At 55.6% G+C, this 23,295-nt stretch overlaps 1 protein-coding gene across 1 annotated transcript in view; it reads left to right on the forward strand.

Moving 5' to 3' along the window:
• The window catches only part of PTPRN2 (protein tyrosine phosphatase receptor type N2), a gene marked incomplete at its 5' end in the record, with an annotated part of 671,781 nt that overhangs the window by 557,471 nt on the left and 91,015 nt on the right, over positions 1-23,295 (forward strand). The window contains one exon of the mRNA XM_082661426.1: positions 4,396-4,608. Coding sequence (XP_082517552.1) covers positions 4,396-4,608 — 213 coding nt within the window. The remainder of the gene's footprint in view (positions 1-4,395; positions 4,609-23,295) is intronic.

The raw sequence follows: 23,295 nt of genomic DNA on the forward strand, positions 1-23,295 counted from the left end.
GAAATTGCTGCATGCCTGTGCCCATAAGTTTTTGGGTACAAGTGCGTTTTAAAATTGAAGCCAGTGATTTCGATAATGAATTGCTCTTGCTAACTGGTTGCGTAGCACAGCCTTGGGAAAATGCTACATTTTTCTACCCGTCAACAAGTATTTTTTACCATGAAGTTATATATTGGTGTGGCTGCCTCACAATCGAGTTTGGGTATACAATGTTCTTTTTTCTTCTTTCTTCTTTTATTTTAGGCTTACCACGTGGACAGCTTAAAAAAAAAGTTTTGAAGGTATTTTGCCATAAATGGCAAAGAAGATAAAGGAAGCCCCAGGCACCTTCACTTATAAGCACAGATCAAAATAGTTTCAATAGGTCAGGACAATGTGTGCAGATTCTAAGAGCAATTCCGCTGATTGCCTCTGTGGTCACACATGCATTTCAAATCGCAGCTTTTGCAACGTGTTACGTTCTAAGTTCAAGGAGCTGCGGGCGGAGATGCGGGAGTGGAAGAAATAGGCAAGGCGCTTCAGTTTACTCTCGTGCCTCGAACCTGATGCAAAGTCTCATAAAAATCATACTTTTCCTGCCTCTGCAGCTTAGTATTAAGTGCTTGTATATGTGTCGCCTGCACCCTGGGGTACACAGACGCCCCGTGCTCCCTGTGTGACCAGGCTGCTTGGGACGGCTGCTTCCTCCGCCTTCCCCCTCACCCCTCCCCTGCTCCAAACTTTCCGGGGGGTGGGAGCTGCCACTGTACAGAAGGAGGCGGCCTGACTGTAAATGTCAAAGTCATAAATATTTAAACATTATTTTCTTTCAATTTCAAGTCAGGACTGACAAGATGCCTCTAATTAGTGGAGGGCTCTGGGCAGGGCTCAGCGCCAGGGCAAGACTGCAGGAAAGCGCATGTAGTTACAGCCCCTCGGCCTGGGGGGGCAGGACCCAGGCCACTCCTGGGCAGGACAGAGGGTCGGACTCGCTTTTAAGCAAAGGCACCCGCTGCTTTCTCTTAAATCTCCTGGTTAGCAGGGGTCCCTTAAGACTTTTTTTAACTCTACAATAAAGAAAGGCTATACAATAATCATAGTTATTTAAACTCAATCACTGTGCCGAGGACGGAGTTCACGCTCTTTAATTTTTTAAAAAAAGTGTAAATTTTTATTTCTTCCGGGATTCCTCAGTCCTGACTTGCAGCCAAGCGTTTTTCCTCCCCGCGTGACCCTCCCGACAGCACTAGGTAGGACGTTGGAGTCATTGAGGGCGCCCCAAGGAAGAGCGACTTTTCGGGCTCCAACCGAGGTGCCCAGGGGCCAGCGAGAGGCAGGATTCCCAGCCGGGCCCTAAGATCCTGCGGCCGCAGCGTCACAGTGGCCCAAACCGGCGCATCCCTCTCTGTCCCCAACAGGCTTCCTTCCTCTCCTGGTCAGATCCCTCCTCCCCGACCACGCCCGCCGTCCAGGCCCCTCCTTGACCCGGTGCTCGCCCTCCCCAGCCTCACCAGACCCCTCTCCTGGATGCGAGAGGACCACTGCCACCCCTTCCCTGCGCGGGGCAGCTCCGGCCCAGGCGGCGGGGAGCTGGACGGGACCGTAGAAAGTGGGACTCAGTGGACGTGGAGTCCCGTCCTCTTCCCCGGGAGCACCTGGGACCCAGCGGGGGCTGCGCAGCTGGCCGGAGACAGAGCGGGGCCCAGGGAGGAGGGACCCGGGCAGTCACTCTCCTTGACATTTTTCTTTGACCTCTGAGTAAACTCCAAGCGCTGCGTGAGGGGAGGCCGGGCAGGCCCCTTTCCGCTTCCCCGGCCGAGAGCGCAGCCTACGGGTCACGGTGACCGTCGGTTTCCGGCAAAAAGGGCCGAGCCGGCCGGGCGGCGACACTTAGGGCTGCCCGGCCTCCCTCCCGGGGGAACGCCCCGCCGGGGTCTCTCCTGCCGCCCCAGACCCGGGCCAGGGTAAAGTGCAGGCGCCGCTGCCGGCCTCCTTAGAGGGCCTCTGTGCGTTCACGGCCTCCCACCTGGAACCGAGCGACAACCGGGCTACGCTTGTGCCTCTTACCCAGCGAGACCCCGCGCCTGGGCCGGACCCTGTTCAGGTCCTCAGTCCTCCGCGCGCTGGCGACCGCCCGTCGGCTGCGCACTGAGGTGGTGGCCACCCACCGAGGCGCTGCGCGTCCCCTCGGAGCCAGGCTGGTCACCGCGCGCGTGTGCGCTTCACGTCGCGGGGCAGAAGGGTTCGGGAAGTCCCCGTACCCGGGCGCGGTCAGCCACGTGGGCGCGCGGGGTCCCCCCGACGCCTGGACTGGCTCCCCTGGGGGGGGGGGCGGGGCGGGGGCCGCCGGTCGCCTGCGCCGGGGCGGAGTGGGGGATGCAGTGACGGCTGGGGGCGCCGAGCGGGGTCTAGCGGGACGCCCCCTCCGCCGGCCGCGCGCCCTCCTTTGTTGTCCCCGCTCGTCTGCGGAGGCTCGGAGCCGGCCTCTCCCGGGAGCGGAGGAGCGCTAGTGGGGGGAGGGGCGCATCGGCGGGGTGGGAACCCGGGCGGCCGGAGCCTCGCCGGCCTCTCAGGGGAGCGTCCCGGGCCGGAGGGCTTGGAGAGGGGCGCGCTCTTCTTGAACCGGCCGCGGGAGGACGGGCGTGAACCAGCGGCACCGCGCGGGGGCCGAGGAGCCGGGCACGTGGGTGTCGGGCCCCCTCCCAGTCCGCCCGCGTCTCCGGCACCGCGGCCGGGTCCCTCCGGTTTATTTCTGCGGTTCGGCCTGTCGCCGCGCGGGGCGGGGACACGGTGCCGGGGGGAAGCGGGGCCTGCGGGGCTGGCAGCCGGCAGCCCTCCGGGTGACTTCTTTCTGGGCCGGGGAGGGAGGGGCGAGGGGAGGGGTGAGAGAGGATGGGGAGGGGTCTTCCGCCCGCCTCTCCCTCCAGGCCGAGGGCCGCGCGCACCGGCCGCACTGGCCGGGGGGCCCCCGCGCCCCGCTCGCCCCACCGCCCGGGCGTCCCGGCTCCCTCCCCCGACCCCCCCCCCCCCGTCCGCGTCTCCCCCTAGCGTCCCCGCGCCTCCGTCCCTCCCGCCGCTGGCGGACCTGCTGTCCTCCTCGGAGCCTCGCATCCAGGCAAGAAAATCCGGCGTCTTTTCTCATTTCACCCGCGTTTCCATTAACCCAGTCCCGGCACCAGCTAATCCGCGGCACCGAAGGCAAAAGGAGGCTAATTAATGACCAGCTTTTCCAGTCAGGACCGGCGATAATTGCTTTGGTGGCCTTTATGATTACAAGATAAAAATGGCCCGGCCTGACATAAGAGGCCCTGTGTACACTCGGAGACAGGAGGAAATGAAGAGTTGGGAGGCTGAATACGGAGCAGAAAATTACTAATAGAAGAGAGATAATGAATAGGCCGGCCAGGCATTCATGGGGAAAAATCCATTTTGTTACCACGCGAAATTAGGTGGTGGAAAGGAGTTTGCTAATTGTTCTCATCTTGTAGCAACCAGGACTGGGGCGGGGGCGTGCATTTCTATTCATTCCCCGAGTAATTGCGGAAGGGTGTGCTGGCCGAGTCTCCATCGTCCCCTGGCGTTTTAATTGTTGCTGATATTCCTTATAATGAAGCTAATGAGGGCGCGCACTGTGCAACTTTGTGTGCATGGAGACTCGTGCAACGCGCCGAAAGGATGTTCTTACCCACCCCCATCCCGCCCCCCGAAGCAGGAGAACCCGACGGACCTGGGCTCCCTTACCTTTCACCCGCCGAGAAGTGAACTCCTGGACCATAGCGCGCCCCTGTCTCGCAGCTCCTTTCAAGGAAAAGTGCCGAGGTGCGAAGTGCGGGGTCTGTGCGGGGTGTAGACGCGGCCCAGGTCCGAGGTCTGGACGAGGGGACGAGGGGACGTGCCTTGGAAGGCGAGCGGAGGGGCTTCCGGGATGGCAACTCCCTGCAATATGTGCAGGAATACTAGCCTGACGCTTCACAGAAGCAGGCTCAGTGGTTGGACTTCTGCTGGTACCCTCACGCACAGCAGGAGCTAGGCACCCCCACCCGGTCTATCCACCCCAGCCCCACCGTTTGTGAGGCATCCGCTCCCCGCGTACCTCTTGAGAAGGGACGAAGGCTTTATTTTACTTAAGGCAGTGAATTAGCTGCCGAATACTTTATACCTTTAAGTTTGAAAAACGGCGGCCGTTAAGGAAACAAAAGTGACGCCTGTAATGACGTTCCTTGTGAAAACATTGCCGTCTGCGGCGCGCTGTGTTGAAATGACTGTAGCTTCCGGTCCGAGGGCTGCTTTCCTGGACGCCCTCCTGTTGTCTCAGTGCCAGCCCAGAGCTTTACGTTTTAGGTTGCGTCTGGAAGGGCTGGTTTTCAGGACTCATGATTCACTGGGTAGTAACCTGCCCCCTCTCCTATTCTGCAGAAAAGCAAACCCAAGCTTCTGCCTCACCAGGCAGAACGAGAGGACTCGACCAAGTTCATCGTGCTCACTCTGGTCTCCGTCGTCGCCATCGTGGCGGTCCTGCTGGCGTCCGGCGTCATCTACTGCCTACGACACAGCTCTCAGTACAGGCTGAAGGAGAAGCTCTCGGGACCTGGGGGCGACCCGGACCCTGATGCCACCAACGCCTACCAGGTAAAAAGAGACTTTTCTAAGTGCTGTTTCAGTTCCATTCACCACTGGAATGGACGGATTGTTTAAGTCGTCTTTGGCCCCTCCCCCATTCCCAGCAGTTGTTCATTTATTCATAGTTTGGGTTCTTGTGTGATGACGATTTGAAACTTCTCATTAGCATTCACGTAAATACCTTGAAACCCTAGTTTTCCTGCTCTAAATTAATCTTATGCTGTTCTGGGATGGTCTCATGTTAGCTGTGAAAGCGGGCTGCTAATTAGAAATGTGGAAAAAGTATAATACATGAATTATGTATTATCTGTTATCTTCCTTAGTTTGGCCACTATTAATAAAAAATGCCGGAGTTGCAAGATAAATTGGTTGTGTAGATGTATGAAGGTGTCTCTTAAATCATCGGCTTCCTCAGGATCTCATGTGAAAAGATCCTCTGACCTGATCTGTTGCCACCTTGGCTGTTATTTGGATAAAGTGGCATCTAAGGCCGATAGATGGAAAGTAAACCAAGGATGTCTTCAGGAGAGCAGTGGTGGAGCCATGCACTGGTGATGCAGAAACGGTCCAGACACACCTGGAAAAAAATTGGAACCAATGAGACTGAGGGGAGGAGGTTCAGACGAAACTGGACATAAAAAAAAAATTCACAGAATGTTTGGGAGTTCCGTAGCACGCACTCCAGATTTAATAATGTTCGTAATGAAAACACATCTTCACGCAAGCCCAGAATATATACCAGTCAGGGCACTTGATTTCTTCTAACATAAAATATAACGCAACTCCAAGTATATTTTCCCGTTTGGGAAGGTAATTTACTTAATCATCGTTTCCTGAAGTTCAATAGATACATTTTGTAAAGCGTTTCTCCCATTGGAGTAGAGTCTTTGCTTTCTGAAGTCACATGACTGTGACATGGAATGTGTCATGTAAATAATGCATCCTGCTTTACAGTCACGGCTGTAAATGTTATCATTCTGTCATCACAGTTGCACTGCTGGGGAGCGGCTCAAGCTCTGTCTAGAACACCGCCCCCCCCCCCAGGAGCTTGTCTGAGAGCCGCCCTGACCCTGTCTCACATAAGGTGCTGGGATGAACTGATAAAATCGCTCTGCTTAAGAGAGACCAGAAAGTGCTATTTTCCCTACTTCAAAACTCTCGGTGGTGTTGTTGAATGAAGAAAACCTCTGGTTTTCTGGAGGGGGTCAGAAGCCTGGTCAGTACGATCTTTTCTTATAAAGAAACAGCAACTTCAAATGTGTGGGAGATGGCATTTCAGGGGCTAGCTTTGCTTCAAAGCAAAAGAAAAAGCACATTTGAAGAAGCAGCTTGGGGAAAAATGTCACACAAACTAGTAAGAATGTATCCAGAAATTCTATTGAGCAGAACCAGTGTAGGCGTTTGGGTCTCTTCTGGGCCAAGCCTGTGCGGGACATAAATAAATTATCACACTAGTTCTGTTAGGTGTGTGAGAGATGGCAGATCGTACGGGCGGAGGTTTGTAGAAAGCACGGCATCCTTTGATATGCTTTGAAATTTGAATATAAAATATTGATAGAATGGAAAGGTTGGACTTGCATGCAGAAGTGACTAATTCTGACAAAAGTGCAGGTTGCAAATGCACACTTAGGACTGAGTTTGTGATAATTAACAGAAAAAAAAGCTTCCCAGTGACAGCTCTAATTAATAGTATCTGTAATTAAAATCATGCCCTTCCAGCAGGAAAATTGTTTGAATTTCTTGGAGTGACCTTTATGTGGTTCTCCTGGGGGCATGGTGGTTAAGTTGATATTGATTTTATAATGAGCTCTGGTTTGTTTAATAAGAATCTGTAATCCAGACAATAAATGAAATGTGTGCTTTTCTTCAATCCAGATTAATAATAATAATAAAAAAAAGGTAGGGGGGAGAACACAGAAAAAAACTTTTCCTTTAAAAATAGGATCTAGGAAAATTTGGAAATGAAATTATTGTAAAGATTTTCTGGTGGGCTTAGTTTTGAAATTACTACAGGGCACCCTTGTGGGAACTACTTTGATTAAATGTGGAGGTTTGCCCCCTCAAAGTGGCCTGTTTACCGGTGAGAACATGCTGGCACTAGGCTGTTGTGTTGTTTTGATTTGTTTTTAGCAGAACACACTGGGGGATAAGGGTGCCATGATTTTTAGCTCTCCATTTAGCTGAGTCATGGATTAAGGACTTGTAAGAGTGTAGTTACGCGTCGAAGATCGTACATTTGTGAACGAAGCAGGTATTCGTTCGTTCATGTATCCATACTTTCTTAGGTTTTTCTGTAACTGCCATGGAGACCCCCTTCAAGTGTAAAAACCTGTCTGAAAAGTTTTTTAAAGTATTTCAAGCACAAAACAGTAATTTTAGGACAGTATCTTGTTGCTTCCACGCTTCGCTTTCAAATCATTGAACTTCTGCACTTTGCTGATTCCACAATACAGGTGAGGTTATGGATAAGCTCAGTGTAATTCTCATCATGGAGTTACCAGGAAAATTGAACAATTTAATATTGTGCTTTCTTTCATGGGGACATGATGGAAATATTCAATTCATCTTATAAAGTTTCTGAAGGAGAAAAAGAGTATTGTGTAAGTATAGAAGTAAGTGAATGGTGGAAGGGTAGGTGGCAGTGTCATAGGTTTTACCGACACTGGCATATGAGGTCACCCTTTAAACGAAAGACCTGAGCGTTCCCATGCAGGAAGGATGCAGGGCACAGGCCTTGGGAGAGAGGGGAGGGGAGGGGAGGGGCTGGTGGTCTGGAGGAGGGACTGGGTGTGTGATTCCTTCTTCCCAGAGAGCCAGAGAGGCCACGTGTCCTAATTAAACTGCACAGCAGTAGTGTCGTTGCCAGATTCTTCTAGTGGGAAGGCCCTCGTGTGGTTGGCCCTTCAGGAAGCTCTGGTCTGCGTCTTCCAGTATCCATCCCCTGCGGTCCCCGGTGGTCCGTGCCGTGCCCCTGCATGCGCGTAATCCGTGGTTTGGGGTTTGAGGTTCCAGCGGACTCGTGGAGGGTTCCTGAAAAATCAGTGGGCTTTTCATAAATTGTTTCCAAACAGTGAGTAGTTTGCATTATTAGCTTCGAATGCAAACACGTTTAAACATTTTTTTTTTCTCTTCTCCCTTAAAATAGAGCTATCTCATAGACAGAGTCAGCATGTTAAAGGTTCTTAGTTAGTTTACACGCGTAAGTGTGCGATATTTTTGTTTGCTTTACCTATTGGAAAATCACATCTTTCTTAATAAACTCTTATTTTAACACTTAACAAGGTATCAATTTCACCAGGTAATCTATCAAAGTTTAATTTGCTCAAACTTGAAAGATTTGGGTATGCTAACTTGAAGAAGAGCCGAAATCCATCTTTAAAGGTCATGTTTTAATGGAATTCCGCTGCCAAACTTTTCCCCTTTGTTTTAGTAAATGTTATTTTTGTCCTCTACATACAGCAACATAATGTATTTGGATTAAGTCTGTATTTCCTGATCTGAAAAGCCAATTTCTTTACTTTTATTCCTGTTTTCCCCCAATTGGCATGTCACGTGACACGTATGTTGTCCGCACACGTGAGTGTGTATTTACACACGCGCGCTCCCCAAGGGCATCCGGCGGGCTTGTGAGGCGAGGCTACCAGCACATTCTGTGTTCTGTCACGTCGCTGTCCTACTTCTGTGCACGGGGATTGGGTAACACTGCGCAGAAACAAGCTGTTGGATGATTAGACGGCGTCCCCGCCTTTCTCTCCCCGAGTCTCTTTGAATGTTGAGTCCGTGTCTCTGAGGCTTTGATCCTCCCAGAGCAGCAGCCACTCCCCTTCCCCGCGCGGGGGCACAGCCTCCCGCGGAATTGCCGGCGAGGCCTCTTTTGATGGTTTGTCTCCCAATGCCCGCAGGCTCCCTGGGTACCTGGGGGCCTTTGGAAGCGGACCCAGAGGAGAGGAGAGGAAGCGGTCGGGAGGCGCCCTGCAGAGAGCCGCCCGGGGCCCAGCCCACTAGCTCCAGACTCTTCGGGAGACGACGGCCACGGTCCCCTCACCCCGACTCGGGCTGACGCACCTGGGAGCCCAGAGGCCCCCGTCCTCGCGCCTGAGAGCAAGGAGAGCCGGGCTGTCAAAGAGAGGGCAGGTCCCACGTCGGCTGTTCTCCTTGCCTTTGATTCAGGGGCCCTTCTAGGTGAATCTCCCCTGCTAGGTGTAGCACTTGGCACAGAAGCGTTTCCCAGTTGAGGTGGAAAACGGTGAACTCCTGGGGTATACTTGACCCACCACCAGTTTCCACCATAGCCCTTCCCACTTCAGTCAGCCGTGCATCTTACGGTGCCCTGGCCTGGCTTTATGTTTAGATTCTCAGGTCAAAATACTTCTGTGTGCACATTTCCAATAAGCAAAATGTGTCCTGCTTCAAACATGGAAGGGTGCCCTGAAATGCTATGAAAGAACAGTTCTTTCTGTGATGACCCAGTCGAGCCTGACAACTGGAACCTTTCAGGTTTTGCCTTTGCAGAAGTAGCTGGCGGTACCAACGTCCACAGGCAGAATTCACTCGAAACTTTCCCAATTCTGATCGGTTTTGCAAGGGGGTGTATTGTCAGGTAGAAGCCCGGCTGCTGAAGACGAGGCCCGGGGCCTTCCTGCCTCCGCAGCCCCCAGACAGGCCCGGGCTCCCCTGTACTTTAAGTCACGCCATGCTCGTCAAGGCAGCCTTGTGAGAACCCAAGGAAAACTTGCTCACTTTTGGGGTGATGAGAGCAAAGGGACCTGTCCGCCTCGAGCGTTTCCGGGACCTGCTTTTCGTCTGTGTGTTCAGTGTCAGGGGATCAGGGCCAGGGCCAACAAGCTGTTCTGCAAACTCAGTGAAACCTTCCGGATCCCTTTCTACTCTGGGTCTGAACGTGTTTCTGGAAGACCTGAATGTGTAGCGTGTTTTGCTCATACATCTTAAATTTTCCAACATGTGGTTTCCAAAAGCAGCAACTCCATGCTCGTTCTCTGGTTTCCGTGCAACACGTTCCTCAAAAATAGCTCCTGAGATTTGGAGACAGATCTTCTAGGAGAGGCTGAGGTCTGGAAAGATTGCCAAAGAAATATCTAAACATGTAAAGAAAACATGTTGCCGTCCTAACATAGCAGCCACTTCCCTGATCAGACATTGATAATTAGATCAGACTTAATTGAAAATAACAGACCCCTCGGTGAGATATGTTGAAAATAAAAGACTGGAGCCTCTAATACGAAGATTTCTGAGGCCTGGGTTCTGCGGCTTCTTCTGGATCCTGCATTACTTATTCTGGTCTGTCTTCATTTTCCTGGTGTGTCAGCAGATCTGGATTTTACTCAAATAAGTGTTTCTCAAGGCTGGCCAGGAAGTTACGTCTGGGAAGCGGGGGCAGCAGGGGGGCTTATCCTCCCTCCTCTGTGTCCGGCGACCTTTCCCAGGTCCTCCCGTTTTGTTCTGTCACAGCCAAGGGGAGAAAGTGTGTCCGAGAGGGAGGTCTGGCTCTCACCGGCTGCTAGGTGGGGGACAGTTTGGGGGGTGACGAGGGGGAGGGGCATCCTTTTAATCGACTCCAATACGGGGAAGGTTCTAGTCTGCCTTACCCACTCGCTGTCAGAATCAGAGCACCCCTCCACCTTGCAGAAGCCAGAGGAGCGGCCCAGATGGTGCCCTGGGCCCGGGAAGACCCCCTGAGAGTCCCTGCCCTCCGCCCCCAGCTACAGGCTCCCTCCAAGCGATGCCCACGGACGTGCTTCGAAAGCCGCCTGTGGCCACTGGTCCACACCGCGTGGCCGCTCCGGGCAAGCAGGGCTCGTTGTACGCGTGGAGGAGTGGCCTGGGGTAGGCCGTGACCCCTCCCCCGCCCCCGGATCTGACGGCCCCGCCTTCCTCCTCGTGGGGGGAGACTTAGGAAGAGTCGGCAGCGTTCGTCTGCTCCGCTGATGATTTCATTTGCTGTAAACCCACGTGAAGCCCTGGTAAGCAGCACGTCCCAGAGTGACCAGGAGGCAGCTGGCACGGCGTGGGCATCAGCTGGCACGGCGTGGGCATCAAACACTGCAGGGTCACGGGGAGGAGCGCAAAGCCCGCCGGCGGGTGGAGAAGGCATGGGGGCCCGCAAAGATGGCCCCCTGGTTGCATGGGGGGCGTGCCGGGCAGGAGGATGAGCTCAGACCCGGTGTCCTCGTGGCTGTGGCTGTGGACCCAATAAGGGTGGACCTGTGGAGCAGGGCCTGGAGGCAGGAAAGCTGGGCGGGGCCGCAGGGACAGTGCGGGGCGGGTCTTCCGAGTCTCTTTCCCTTTTGCTACACTTTCCATTTTTTAAATTTCTTTCTCTCCCAATATTTAAGTTCGTTCAAGCCCGTGCTCCCCCCGCCGTGACATCGGCTGGAACTTGGGCCGAGCCCTCCTCTGAGCCCAGCTCTCCTCACCACAGGATGGGAAGGAAGGGGCTTTGCACTCTTCACTGGGCTCCTGAGGGTCAGAGAAGGTCGTGGAGGGGCCAGTGCATCTCACGTCTAAGTTCTGTTTAAGGGGCCTCTGTTCGTGGTGACAGTGGTTCTCAGGAGCGCCTGTCGGTGGGTGTGGGATTCGTCTCAGCTGCTCGGCTCTGGGCCCAGCCCTCCCAGCCCAAGTGTGCACTTATGACCTCCTCGCCTTTGCATGGGCTGCTTTCTCTCCATCAGGCCCTGGTCCAGAGATGCAGGCGCGTTTTCTAAACGAAAACTTGGCACATACAGTCTGCAACGAAAGCCGTGTACCTCTAGGGAAAACCGGAGAGAAACCTGGAGATCTGGACTGTTCCAGGAAATCCAGTCATCGTGGGGAAGGCCAGGTGTGGAGACAGCGTTCCAGGGACTCTGTGGAGCACTTCTCCCCCGTCTGTCCAGGACCAGAGATCAGTCAAGTCATCAGTCCACTGTCTGGAGGGGAAGGTGGACCCGGGGTGCGAATTTGGGTCTAGGCCACCCTCAGTCAGAAGGAGCCCCCGCTCCCCGCCCCCCAGGCCTGCCCTAGTACGAGTGTCGCCCCTGCCCGGTTGAGGGGCACAGCTTGGGCATCCCTTGGTGGGGGAGGTAGCCTGTGTGCAGCCAGGTGTCCCTGGAGACCTGCTGCCGTCGGATTCTCGCAGAGGGTGCCGAGCCATCCTGAAAGGTGGGCGTTGGGAGGAGAAGCCTGAAACAGTAAAGGGAAGTGTGAGAAATGGAGTAAACGGGGATTTAGACCAAAATGGTAGGAGGGTGGGGAAGGAATTCTAGAAGGCAGGTAATCAGAGACCGAGGGTCACTGTAAGTGGGCAAGACGGTTGTCCGCGAAGTTACACAGGCCCGGAAGACCCGTCTCCCCTTCTGAGGGCTTGTCTCCCAACTTCTTTAGCTTCTGCTCACCCGTTTCCCCCGGGACGGCGTTTGTCCCCAGGAAGAGGTGAGGGCAGCTCCCCAGAGGCCTCTTCAACCAGAGCCCAGCTCTCTGCAGGCGGCGTCTGCAGACCACGGCCCGGGGCAGGCCGCTGACAGCAGAAGCCCACAGACCTGCCCGGTGCCTGCTCCCGGAGGCTGGCCCAAGGGCACTCCACTGTCACGCACCCCTGATGGGCACCATCCACTCTCAGGCGGACTTGATGGGTACCAGGGGACGTCTCTGTGCCGCGTAGCATCACCTGCAGTGAAATGCACTAGCCTGTCAAAACTGGCCAAGCCCAGCTCCTAGCACAGCACGGACCTGGCGTAAGAGAGGCTGAGAGATTACAGAAGGCGGTCAGAGGGGGAACGACGGCTCGGACCTTCAGGGGCAACAGGAGTCGCGGATGTCGAGGACGGCAGGGTTCAGAAAGAGCAGGTGCACAGCCCGGCCCAGGAGCCTCGGGCGGCGACAGCAGTTTCCGGGCGTCAGAGGAGGAACGTTTAGCGACCTGGGGGGGGGAGGACAACTCCAGCATGAGCCCCCGATGCAGGCCGTCTCTCCCACCCAGGGGTAGACTGGACGTCAGCGTCACTTTCTCCCGAGGCCCCTTTGGTTTGGAGTCTCTGTGCCTCAGCCCCGGGACTGCCCCTCCCTTCTCCCCACCCCCGGCCGGCAGCTGCCCCGGCCTGGGTGTGGCCCCAAGAGCCTGCGTCTGTGTCTGCAGCCCTGTTGGCGTGCGGGTCACCCTTGAGGAATGAACACCTCAGAGAGCCTTGGGGAGGCTGCGTGGCTGAACTTCGAACTCTTCCAGAAAGTGTCTTTTGCGGAATTTATTTCTTCCAATGATAGAGTCACAGTTTCTGAAACAATAGGGGCAGAAGAGAACTTTATTTCCCGTTGGAGTTTACAGGCAGGACCGGTTCACACTGGGTTAGGCGTGTGCTTGAGACAAGCAGCTCTGTGATGGGCCCCAGCGAGCCTGGGGTGGTCAGGGAGGGCTTCCCAGAGAAGGTGAGCGAGGGACTCAGACGGAGAGAAATGGAGGCGGGGGTGCCTGGGAGAGGATGGAGCAAAGCCAGAAGGCTGGGCAACAAACAGACGTCTTCTTGGAGCTGAAGCCTGTGTTGAGGAGAGAGAGGCGATGGGGAAGCTTGGGCCCAGATCTGAGAGGGTCACGGACGAATGGAATAAAGGGAATTTCAGGAACCAGGCAGGGTTTGTCCGTGCCGCACGTGGGTCTGTGCAGCGGTCAGTCACTTTTTCAGGAACATCACAGTAACGGCGTCTGTGACGTTAGAGAAGCTACGTAACAGTGTTTCTCTTCTCCACCTGATCAACTGTTCATAAACTTTGTTGCTCAAAATATTTAAAGTCTCCACTGGGGTTTTCTGCTTTGGAAGACTTGCTGATAATTAAAAATGGAATCTTGGTAGGTTATTTCTTTATTAGCAAGGGCAAGATTTTCATAAAGGTGATTTCCAATTAGGGAGGCGACAGTTGTGAAAAAGTATTCTCTTAAGATTTTTGGATGTAAAAGATACTGCAACCAGCAAAATGAGGTGTCTGGGTACGTTTGTGTGTGTCTGTGCTTGTGATTATTTGGAAAGTAGGAAAAGGAAGATTCACACATGATTATATCAGGAAGGAAGTCCAGATGCTTTAACACGCACAGCTCTCTAGGGTGTTTGAGGGTTAGGGACGCGAAGCACAGGTTTCAACTTGGATCGACTTTGCGATGTTTAATCGCAAATCAGCGAGAGGAGTTTGTGTGACAGGTGCGGGGTTCTTAGCGCGCACGGGGTGTTAGTGTCCATATGTAACTAGATGCAAATCATCCAATTAAAGTTTAAAATTTTGGATTTGCTCTATAGGTAAGCATTTTATCATTTTTTTCTAAAGACAGTGAAGCAGAAGAATAATCGACAAAGGAATATTTTTTAAATTCATCTTTCATGAGGCAGCGCAACACGCACTTTAACTAGAACCCAAGAGGGTCTTGAGTGGGAGGAAAGCAAATGCAGATTCGTTTGTAAAACAGTCGTCAGTTGGCAGGGAGGTTACAGCTGGTTCACCTGCTTCAGGATTACCTTCCCCACCTTCAAGAAGAAACATACCGAGGTCAGTGACCACAGATTTGAAATTGAAACGTGAGGGAGAAAACTAGGGGGAAAAAATCTCAGATTCTTTGGTCGGTTGCTTTTGAACTGCCTCTTTTCTGACCTTGGACCCCGGGTTTCCCGGACAATAACTGTGAAATGGTGCGTTTTTTCTTTTTTTTTTTTTTTGCGGTACGTGGGCCTCTCACCGCTGTGGCCTCTCCCGTTGCGGGGCACAGGCTCCGGACGCGCAGGCTCAGCGGCCACGGCTCACGGGCCCAGCCGCTCCGCGGCATGTGGGATCCTCCCGGACCGGGGCACGAAGCCGCGTCCCCTGCCTCGGCAGGCGGACTCTCAACCGCTGCGCCGCCAGGGAAGCCTGCCCCCCACCGCCCGCTCCTGCAGCCCTGCCTCTGGAGGCGGGTTTCCCGGGCACGTCTTGCGTCTACAGATTTCACATCAACTCAAGAGAGGCAGCAAAGCAGAGCTGGTGCCCTGCACGCGACAGATGGCTCTTGTCCCCGGCCAGCAGTGCCCCGAGCGTCCACTTGCTCCTGGATCCTCTCCCAGCCCCTCCTCCTGAGCCCCAGGACGCCCCCATCGCTGGTTTTACTCGAGGGCCGTCGCCGACTCGGACTTGCTGTGGCAGTTCGGCACCTGTCCCCTCTTGGTGGTAGGTGACAGATTTTGCGGGCCTTAGAGGTCAGAGCCCTCATTTCACAGCTGGGAAAACTGAGATAAAACAGACTGAAAGTGACTTGCCCACAGTCACCAGCTCATCAGCGGTGCAGCCCCTGACCCAGGCCTTCAGAGCTCTGTGCGTCGTGCTGCAGGATCGCCATTCACAGCGGCTTCACGTGGAGCACCTGGGTCCCAGAATGGTGTGCGTTTGTTTCTGAGAAGCAGAGGCAGCTGCTTCCTACTCTCCGCCCCGCCTGGGCCCTGCCCTTTGCCTTAATGAGGCAGCGGCCGCAGAATGGGGAGCTGTGAATACCTTTTGTGCTCCTGGCTGGTCCGCATCGCCCCCGGACTCTCCCTTGTGTGCTTCTGTCTCGGAACCTTTGTGCAGACCGCGGCCCACACCCTGAAAGCCCTCCACCTGCTTTATTCTCCAGAGCATCCCATCTGTCCGCCAGCCTGGACCCTACACCCTCCGCCCACCCCGCGCGGGCCCCTGCCGAGAACCCTTTCCGGTGCCTGGAATTACCCTTCACACCTGGAGGGCCTTTCGCATCAGGGGCTGAGACAGACCTGGGTTCAGAACTCGGCTTGTTCCTTACCCGGCGTGTCCTCCTGGAAGGCGAGGAAGTTTCCTGAAACGCCGGGTCGGTAGAATGAACACACCGCACCAGCAGGGACCTCTCAGTGCTCAATAAAAGCTAACTGACACGTGAATCTAAGGTATCGATATGAGAGGAGCTGGTTGGGGGAAGCGTTTAGAACTCTCGCGAAAACCATCCCCCTTGATTTGCGGCGTCCGGAAGAGCGCGGGGCACAGGGAGCGTTGAGCTCGGAAGATGTGGACCAGAGTGACGATGGTGGTGATGACAGGTGATGAGGATCCAGCATCTTTTGCGCAAGAAGAAAACTAGGAAGGTGACAAAAGTCTCTCACAGAAAACAGCTGCTAATGCTCTTAGGCCACGTCAGGCCCAGGCTGCTGTGAAGAGGCGGGCGGTTTATTTCCACCTGACTTGGTTATTTTTAATCGTCTGAATATGAAACATGAAATGACAAGCCGGTGCACACAGGTGGGGCCGCTCCAGGCCACCTTCGCTCACAGAGGCCGAGCTGAGCCATGAGCTGTGAGGCATCTCTGACTCTGGGGACCCTGGAAGCACAGTTGTCTGGTGAGTCGTCCGCCGCAGGAGTCCAGGTGTTTACTGTTTTATTTGTCTTACGGATGGCGGCCCTGCCAGGGGGCTTGGAGCTGGACCGGAGCCCTCCTGTGAGAGCTGGGGTCTTGCGGGGGTTGTGTGTCAGACACACTCTGCCCTGGGTCTCCGATTCCAACTTTCAGCCGAAGCGTTAAAGATGGTTACGGAATCCACGGTAACTACGGGCTGGGGAGGGGGAAGATGCTCGCTGGAGTCTGTGTTTTTGTTGTCACAGCTCTTTCCCGATTTCGCCCTGAGGTTGATCGGGGGCAGAGCAGACGGAGCGTGTCTCAGGTCTGAAAGGACAGACAGGCCTTAGGTGGGGTGCGGGGGCACCTGGTCCACGGTGGGCGCGTCCCATTCGTTCTGGAGGAAGTCCGTGCGCTTAGTAGCGCACCTTCCAAGCCCCCTTCAGGCGACACGTCAGCTGCAGATTTCCTGACTGTGCACCCTGCACCGTAAAGCTCTGGAGAACGAGAACACGCGAGCTGCCAGCTCGGGCTCACAAATGACCTCCCAGCCCTGCCTGGTCTGAGCAGGAAGCCTCCGCCTCCGGCCGCGGGGCCTGATTCCAGCTCCGGCAGCGTCTCGGCCGCCGCCCAGGCTGGGGACCTGGTCCCCTAGGGGCTGCTGGCTGCAGGTGATGCCCACCAGTGAGCGAAGCCTCCCCGATCTGTGCCGGACGCCGAGGGAGGCAGAGAACAGGAAAGTGACCGCCGTCCTCAGTTTGGGGGGTGAGAGGCCGTCCACGTGGCGATGACTGCAGAGCAGGACAGGGCTGGGAGCGAGCACGGGGTGGCTGGGAGGGGCAGACGGGGTCGGGGTCCTGGGCCTGGCTTTGTGACGGTAGACTGTTCCAGATTGAGAAGCCAGCTGAACATCACGTTCACCTCTCTTAGTTGAAATGTGTCTATAACTTTTATTCTGAGAAGACATTTACGAGATGGGAACAGTTACTCGATGTCGCCTGGTAAACACTGCTGGCCGTGGAGCTGTTCTGGGCAGTTGACTGACGCCGTGGGACCAGGCACTTAATGCAGCTGCAGTCCGGCCAGAGGAGCCTGGGTTTGCGGCCGAAGCTGTCATCAGGGTGTCGGGGTGCGGGTGAGGGTGCCTCATCCCTAGTTAAAGGTCCGAATGAGCACCGCCCCACGGAGGCTCTGGAACCCGGCTCAGGGTCCACCGTGGAGAAGTGCTTCTCCCCTGCGTGTGCACACGGGTGTGTGAGCACGTGTGAGCGTGCTGTCCCGCTGTGGAAAGGTAAACGCTATCTGGGCATCACTGAGCAGCCTGGTGGAGGTGGTGAAGAGCGTCCCAGGACGGGTGGTGGCGACCTCGTGACACACGCCAGTGACGGTGAAGACGGGCTGAGTGCCGAGCGCCCCATCCTGGGAGCAGGATCTGGGCTGGGCCGGCCTAAGGACGGCCGCCCAGTGCACCTGCCGCGGCTCTGACCTCCGGGGGCGTGTCCTCTGCTTCTTACGCAGAAATGGCCGTGTTCCCGTGGCCCCCAATCCCTTAGGAGGCGGCACCGGGACCCCAGGACCCCGGGGGGAGCCGTCCCAGGGCACAGAATATGCGCCCGTGTTTACTCCCCAGACCAACACTGAGCAGGTGAGCTACTCGCAGTGAGAACGTTCACGTAAAATCCCTCCCCTAAACCGCTTCACGTGTCCCCGGTTCTGTGCTCACAGCCACCCCGCCGGCCTCGACGGCCAGGCCATTCCTTCCGTGTCACACCTGCTGTGCGCTCACAGCTATTGGAGGAGAGCCGGCTGATCAGACAAGGCTTTGCTTTTCTTCCTACGCTTTTTCTTGACGAGACGTTCCTGGCCCCTGACCATCCGGGATGTTTTGTCCCCTGCTTTCCCCCAGACGTTTCACTCAAGTTTAATCATATTCGGTGTAGAATTTGCTGTATTTTAAACATACCTTGTATGGGTTTTGTTTTACAAAAATAACGCCTTCTCTAAATTGAGCACAATATAAACCCCACCTGTGCCCCACCCGAGGGGACTTGCCAGGGCCCGCCTCCTGCCTTGTGGGGCGTGGACCACAGTGCTTGTATTTACTGTCACCGCCGGCGTCTGTGTGACTGCTCTCTGTCACAGCGGCTCTGTGGCCGCTATTGGCGCCCTACGAGCTGGGCTCAGGCCCCTCCCAGGGAGGCAGCTCCTTTTGAGCGTTTTCTCCATCTGGAGAGTAATTGCCCCCCCCCCCGTGCACACCTCCTAATGAACCCATTTCGCTTTCTCCCCGGCTTTGTGCATCCTGCCTTGGTTTTGCCCTGTTACCACTAATTACGCTCCCCAAATAACCCTAAAAACCCGGCCGCCTTTGTGTGCGCACTCAGGCCGTCCACTGCTTTGTTCCCGTTGTTCCTTGAAAGGTACAAAGAAAGAGGTTTTTCTCAAGCCTGTGGAGTCCTGTCTGTCCTTGGGCAGAATCTGGGGATGGCGAGTCTTTTCTCTCAGAGTGAGTCCCACTCTCTGCAATTTCCCCCATCAGATGAAGGTTCGAGAGATGAGACATTTGATGAGACGTTTGTTTGTCTCACACATTTGTTGTTATGTGTATGGATGGATTTCTTCTGCCGGAGTCCGAGTCAACCTACTTTGCAAATTGTGTTACAAAGAACCATAAGACACTTGGAGGCCCTGCAGACACGTCCCAGGGCCTGGGCTCCGTAGGTAACAGAGAAGCAGGCGGCTTTGCAGAAAATGATGACGGCACATCGGAACGTGCCGTGTGCTCCTGTTTTCTCAGCCCGCGTCCTCGTACCCTGAGGACTGCCTCTGAAAATGCAAAGCTCTCGGACCTGAACAGATCCTGCGCTGACTCTGCCCTGCGGACCTGCCCCCGCTCAGGGGTGGCCGGCAGGGCTGGCGTGTCCGCTGCGCTGGCTGGACCTCCGGGAAGCGCCCCCAGCGGCACCGAGATGGGCGAGTCACATTTTCTGGATGGGGGGTCTGTGCTCCTGTCTCACCTTTCTTGACCAACGAGGCGCCATTTGGATATTTTAAGATAGCGGGACACAGGCTTCACGCGTTTATTTTGTGACTGAGCATCTGAATTTAGGGGGACTGTGAAAGTGCTGTTCTTTTCTCCTTAGAAACTTCTAAACTCTGCTTTCCCCAGGAAGGGAGGGGAGAGATTCTTCTTGCTAAAGACAGCGGTCGGTCGGCAAACTGGGTTCCCCACGGCCCTTGGTGCCGTGGAGCAGAGGGACAGCCCGAGTGGATCCGCGTCTTTTAGTTCTGGTGCCCTGGGAGCAGGACCTCACCTGGTGTCCCGACTCCCTTCCCGCACCCGGCTGCAGGCGAGGAAGCTCGGCAGGGAGGCTGCGTCCAGCAGGAGGAAGGTGTGGATGGGGGCTGCCTGCTGGCCTCACGCCCAGCGCTGTGTTAACAGCTTCACATGTTCGCTCGTGGAATCCTCCCAGCAGCCCTGTGCAGCCATCCCCACTCCACAGATTAGGAAACTGAGGCACTCAGGCAACGTGTCCAAAGTCACGCAGCTCCTAAGTGGCTGAGCCGGGATTCAGACCCGGGTGACATGGGCCCGAGTCCTTGCCTCGACCCGTGATGCACGGCGTGGACCAGGGTCTGTCTCGGGCGGCGTTCTCTCCCACTGATGGATTTCATCTTCTCCCTGGGACTTGTTCCTAAGACACAGGCGGCCCTAGAGCGCCTGCTTCCCAAGCGTAGAGGCCCCGCCATCGTTGGTGGTACAAATGTGGGCTCAGCAGCAGAATCGCAGCATCTGCCCCTGACCGTGTGAGCGTCCTCATCGGGAGCTTGGGATGACTTGCATGTTTTCCTCAGTGATTTTTCTCCACACCTGCGACGGTCCAGCAGCTAGAAAGGCACAGCCACGCTGAGATGAGTCACCTCTGGCCCGAGGCCCCTCTTCAGAGACAGACATCCTGGAAACCGAAGCACCACGGCCCCCAAATAAGTGATTTCCCTTCTGCTGTCGGAAAACGACTTTCTTTCCATTCACACACACATCGGTTTTCTCTTTCCTGCTCAAGTGTAGGCACTGGATGAGAAAACAGACTTGGCCAAACTCCTGGTGGGAGTGGTTTGGGACCCAGGGCACCGGCTCACAGCCCGAGTGAGCGCTTGGGTGGGAGAGGCGCCCCGCGTCTGCGGTGCAGCCCAGAGGGTGTCCGGCTCTGTGCTCGGAGGCTGGTGGTCTGCAGCGCTGGACGGGGGACGCCCTGAGCGAAGAGCCGTTTGAAGGGAGCCCATGGATGGCTGGCTGACCCCACGTGTAGGTCTGCCTCTTGGTCATTGGGTGTGTGAACCACTCGCTACACGAGGATGGTACTTGCGTTTATCAACTCAAGGTCATCGAGCTAAATGCTCAGGATCATTTTTACGAAGGTAGTGCCGTCCTAGATCAGAAGCAAAGCCATTTTTTAATTAAAGGCGAGTTAGTCCGGGTCTTAAACACCTGAAAAGATTCTTCTCAATGGAGGAGCTGGAAGGTGCCGCACCTCTTTATCCAGCCAGGTAAAGACTCTTTGCCAAACTCTCCTCTGAGCTCAGGACGAGGCCCTGCGGAGGACGCGCTGCATCTGTGAAGTCGAAGGGAATTACGACTTTAGTGAACTTGCACCTTAATTAGTACCTCGATGGGCTTGGTATCATTTTGGGGTTTCCATGACCTAACCCGGGCAGTTGGTGTTCCGGGTGTGGATCCTGCCCTTCCCGCTTGCTGCCAGGATTATCAATTAGGAAGAGTTCACAACTTAAGTCTCCAGTTTCTTTCAGAGCAGGCTGTGTAGTTCATTTAGCGTCGTCAGTTACTTTTTGCTCAGATAAGGTGCCCTCCGCGGGCGATCACGGCTCTGAACTTTAAACTGCCCCCACAGGGCATTACTTCCACGAGGCTGATCCGGTTGATGGTGGTGTTTGTCACTCGATGACATGAGTGTCCTGTCCTATCGTGCGTGGCCCTTATCAGTAATAAACGCAGGCAGTAAGCTCGGGAAAGTGCTTTGACCTGATAGCAGTTCCCTGCGCGATGGGAACTTCAAATTACATTTAAAATAAATGTTTCAGCCCAGCCCGTGGCTCAAAGGGCTCAGTGGGGTCGTGCCTTCAACCTTGCCGTGTGGACTGCAGATGCCTTTTTAGGGAGAGATGATACTTTTAAGTGAAGAAGGAGGCTCACAGCGTCACCGTCTGGTCTGGGGAGGGGTGAGGCATGGAAGCAAGAGCTCCCTGGTAAACCCACGGCTGACGGCCCTCCTGAGGGGTCCAGATCTGCGGAGTGTGGGCTGAAACGTCCCCACAAAACCATAAACCTAAGGGATTTCAAAACTATCCAGTTAGTGTCCTGGCCAGACCATTACTAAGGCAGGTAGTAATGTTCTAAAAAGAAGTTCATTTTTCCTTAGAAATTTTAAAGCAATAGTGCAGAGCATGGACAAAATATAGAATTTCTGTTATTAATTTAGAAGCTATAATCAACATAAAGGACTAATTTAAAGGCCATGCAGTGACTCCCCCAGAGATTTCTGCTTCTCTTTGCATCGTGCCTGCCTCTCTGGGGACACCTAGAGAGTCCTGTGACAGCGCGAGGAGGGTGACATGGCAGGAGGTAGGGGAGGATGCGTGTCCAGACGTGAGAGCTCAGGGCTCGGGGTCAGGCGGCGGCCACAGGGACACGGAGGGACTCTGCCTGGGACCAAGCAGAACAAGCCATGATTGAAGATTCAGCTGAGCCCCTTCCTCAGGCAGCAGGACTGGTGTGTCTCCTCCTGGGGGGCGTGATCACCAGACTGGCTCTCAGACTGAACCACTTTCGAGTGATCCCTGTTTCTGTCACAAACAGATAGGTCTGGCCTTCTTGTGTTAAGCTCAAGGGCAGCAGTGGAGGTGGACCTTGCCACCTTGCGGTCCAGGCGTGTGCGTGGCCTGGCTCCCCCAGCCCTGTCGTTCTGAAGCCAGTGGCAGCTCTGGCCCTGCTCTGGCTCCCCAACTGCCGCTCGTGCAACAGCCTAATCTGAGCCAGACGTCGTTCAACCTGTGTCTCAGGTCAGGACGATGTGGCTCGGACCCCGGCCTCGTGGAGGGCGGCAGGCAGACCCCCGTGGGCGAGCTGAGCTGCAGGCTGAAGGGACCAGGAAAACTTCAGCCACAGCCACGAGCCACGCTGCCTCAGGCGCGGTGCAGGGAGATGCCACCCGCAGGTGAACGGTTCCCTCCGAGGTGTCCAGAGCCCATCAGCGCAGGTGGGCCTTGGGCCACACACACACGGCTTGCTTCCAGCATCTTAATTCCAGAAACCCAAGCACACTAACGGGGGCAAAGCGAAGGTGCGGGACGGGGGCACCAGCACTGCCGCCCCAGGGGTGACATGGGACGGTCCCGTCCCCCTGCTCCCCGACCTGCAGCCCCACCCACGGGGAAGCTCTTGCAGCCCAGCGGGCCCTAACCGCCCACATCCCAGCCTCCAGAGCTGTTTTTGTCCCTCCGGCTCCCCGCCCACGGCTCCACGCTGACCGGGGCTCCCGTCCTGACGCCTCCCTACCTCTCGTCACCGCTCAGCTCTGCTGGCCTGTGAGCCCCCGGAAGTCGGGCCCTGGTTGCATCTGGCCGGCGTACCCGGCATCCAGCGCAGTGTTGGACGCGTGGTTTGCTGAGGAGGTTAGCGACGAGGGCTGACAGTCACCCAGACACGTCTGCCGAGAGCTGCCAGGTTGGTGCCTCTCTGAGGCCCAGAGAGGCTTGGTGGTTTGCCCAAGGTCACACAGCCAGTAACAGCTGCAGCCGGGACTCAGGGTCAGGCATCGCCAAGACTCCAGGATGTGAGCATATGGGAGTCTCCCGGAAGCTAAGAAAGAATCGACGTGAAATGTGTTAGCTTCTCATTGCAGCCTCTGGAGGAACAGGTGCACCCTGGGCCAGGTTCTAGGAGGACCTGCCTCGCAGCCTGGGTGGCCTGGTGGGCGTGTCCCGGGCAGTTTTTGGAGGCAGGGCCTCCCCTAATGTCTCCTCACGGCCCTCGGAACACACCTCCGCTGGTGGCTCACGGGAGGTTGGGGCACGGGGGCTGCTGTGCCCCAGGTGTGTCACACCCCCTCCCACCCAGCCACCGGGGCTGGGCAGGCCCCCCCAGGCCTCCCAGGAGCAGTGCTCCCACCGCGGGGGTCCCACCACCGCCTGACCCTTCCAGAGACCCTGGCTTCACCGCCTCTCAGGTAGTCCAGAGGTAGAAATGGGACTACGGTCGGTGGGAGGCCAGGCGTCCCACCTCAGCAGGTGCACCTATTTTTATCTGCAGATGGAAGCACGTGGTGAAGGC

This window comes from Grampus griseus, assembly GCF_964374135.1.
Source record: "Grampus griseus genome assembly, chromosome: 9".
NCBI lineage: Eukaryota > Metazoa > Chordata > Mammalia > Artiodactyla > Delphinidae > Grampus > Grampus griseus.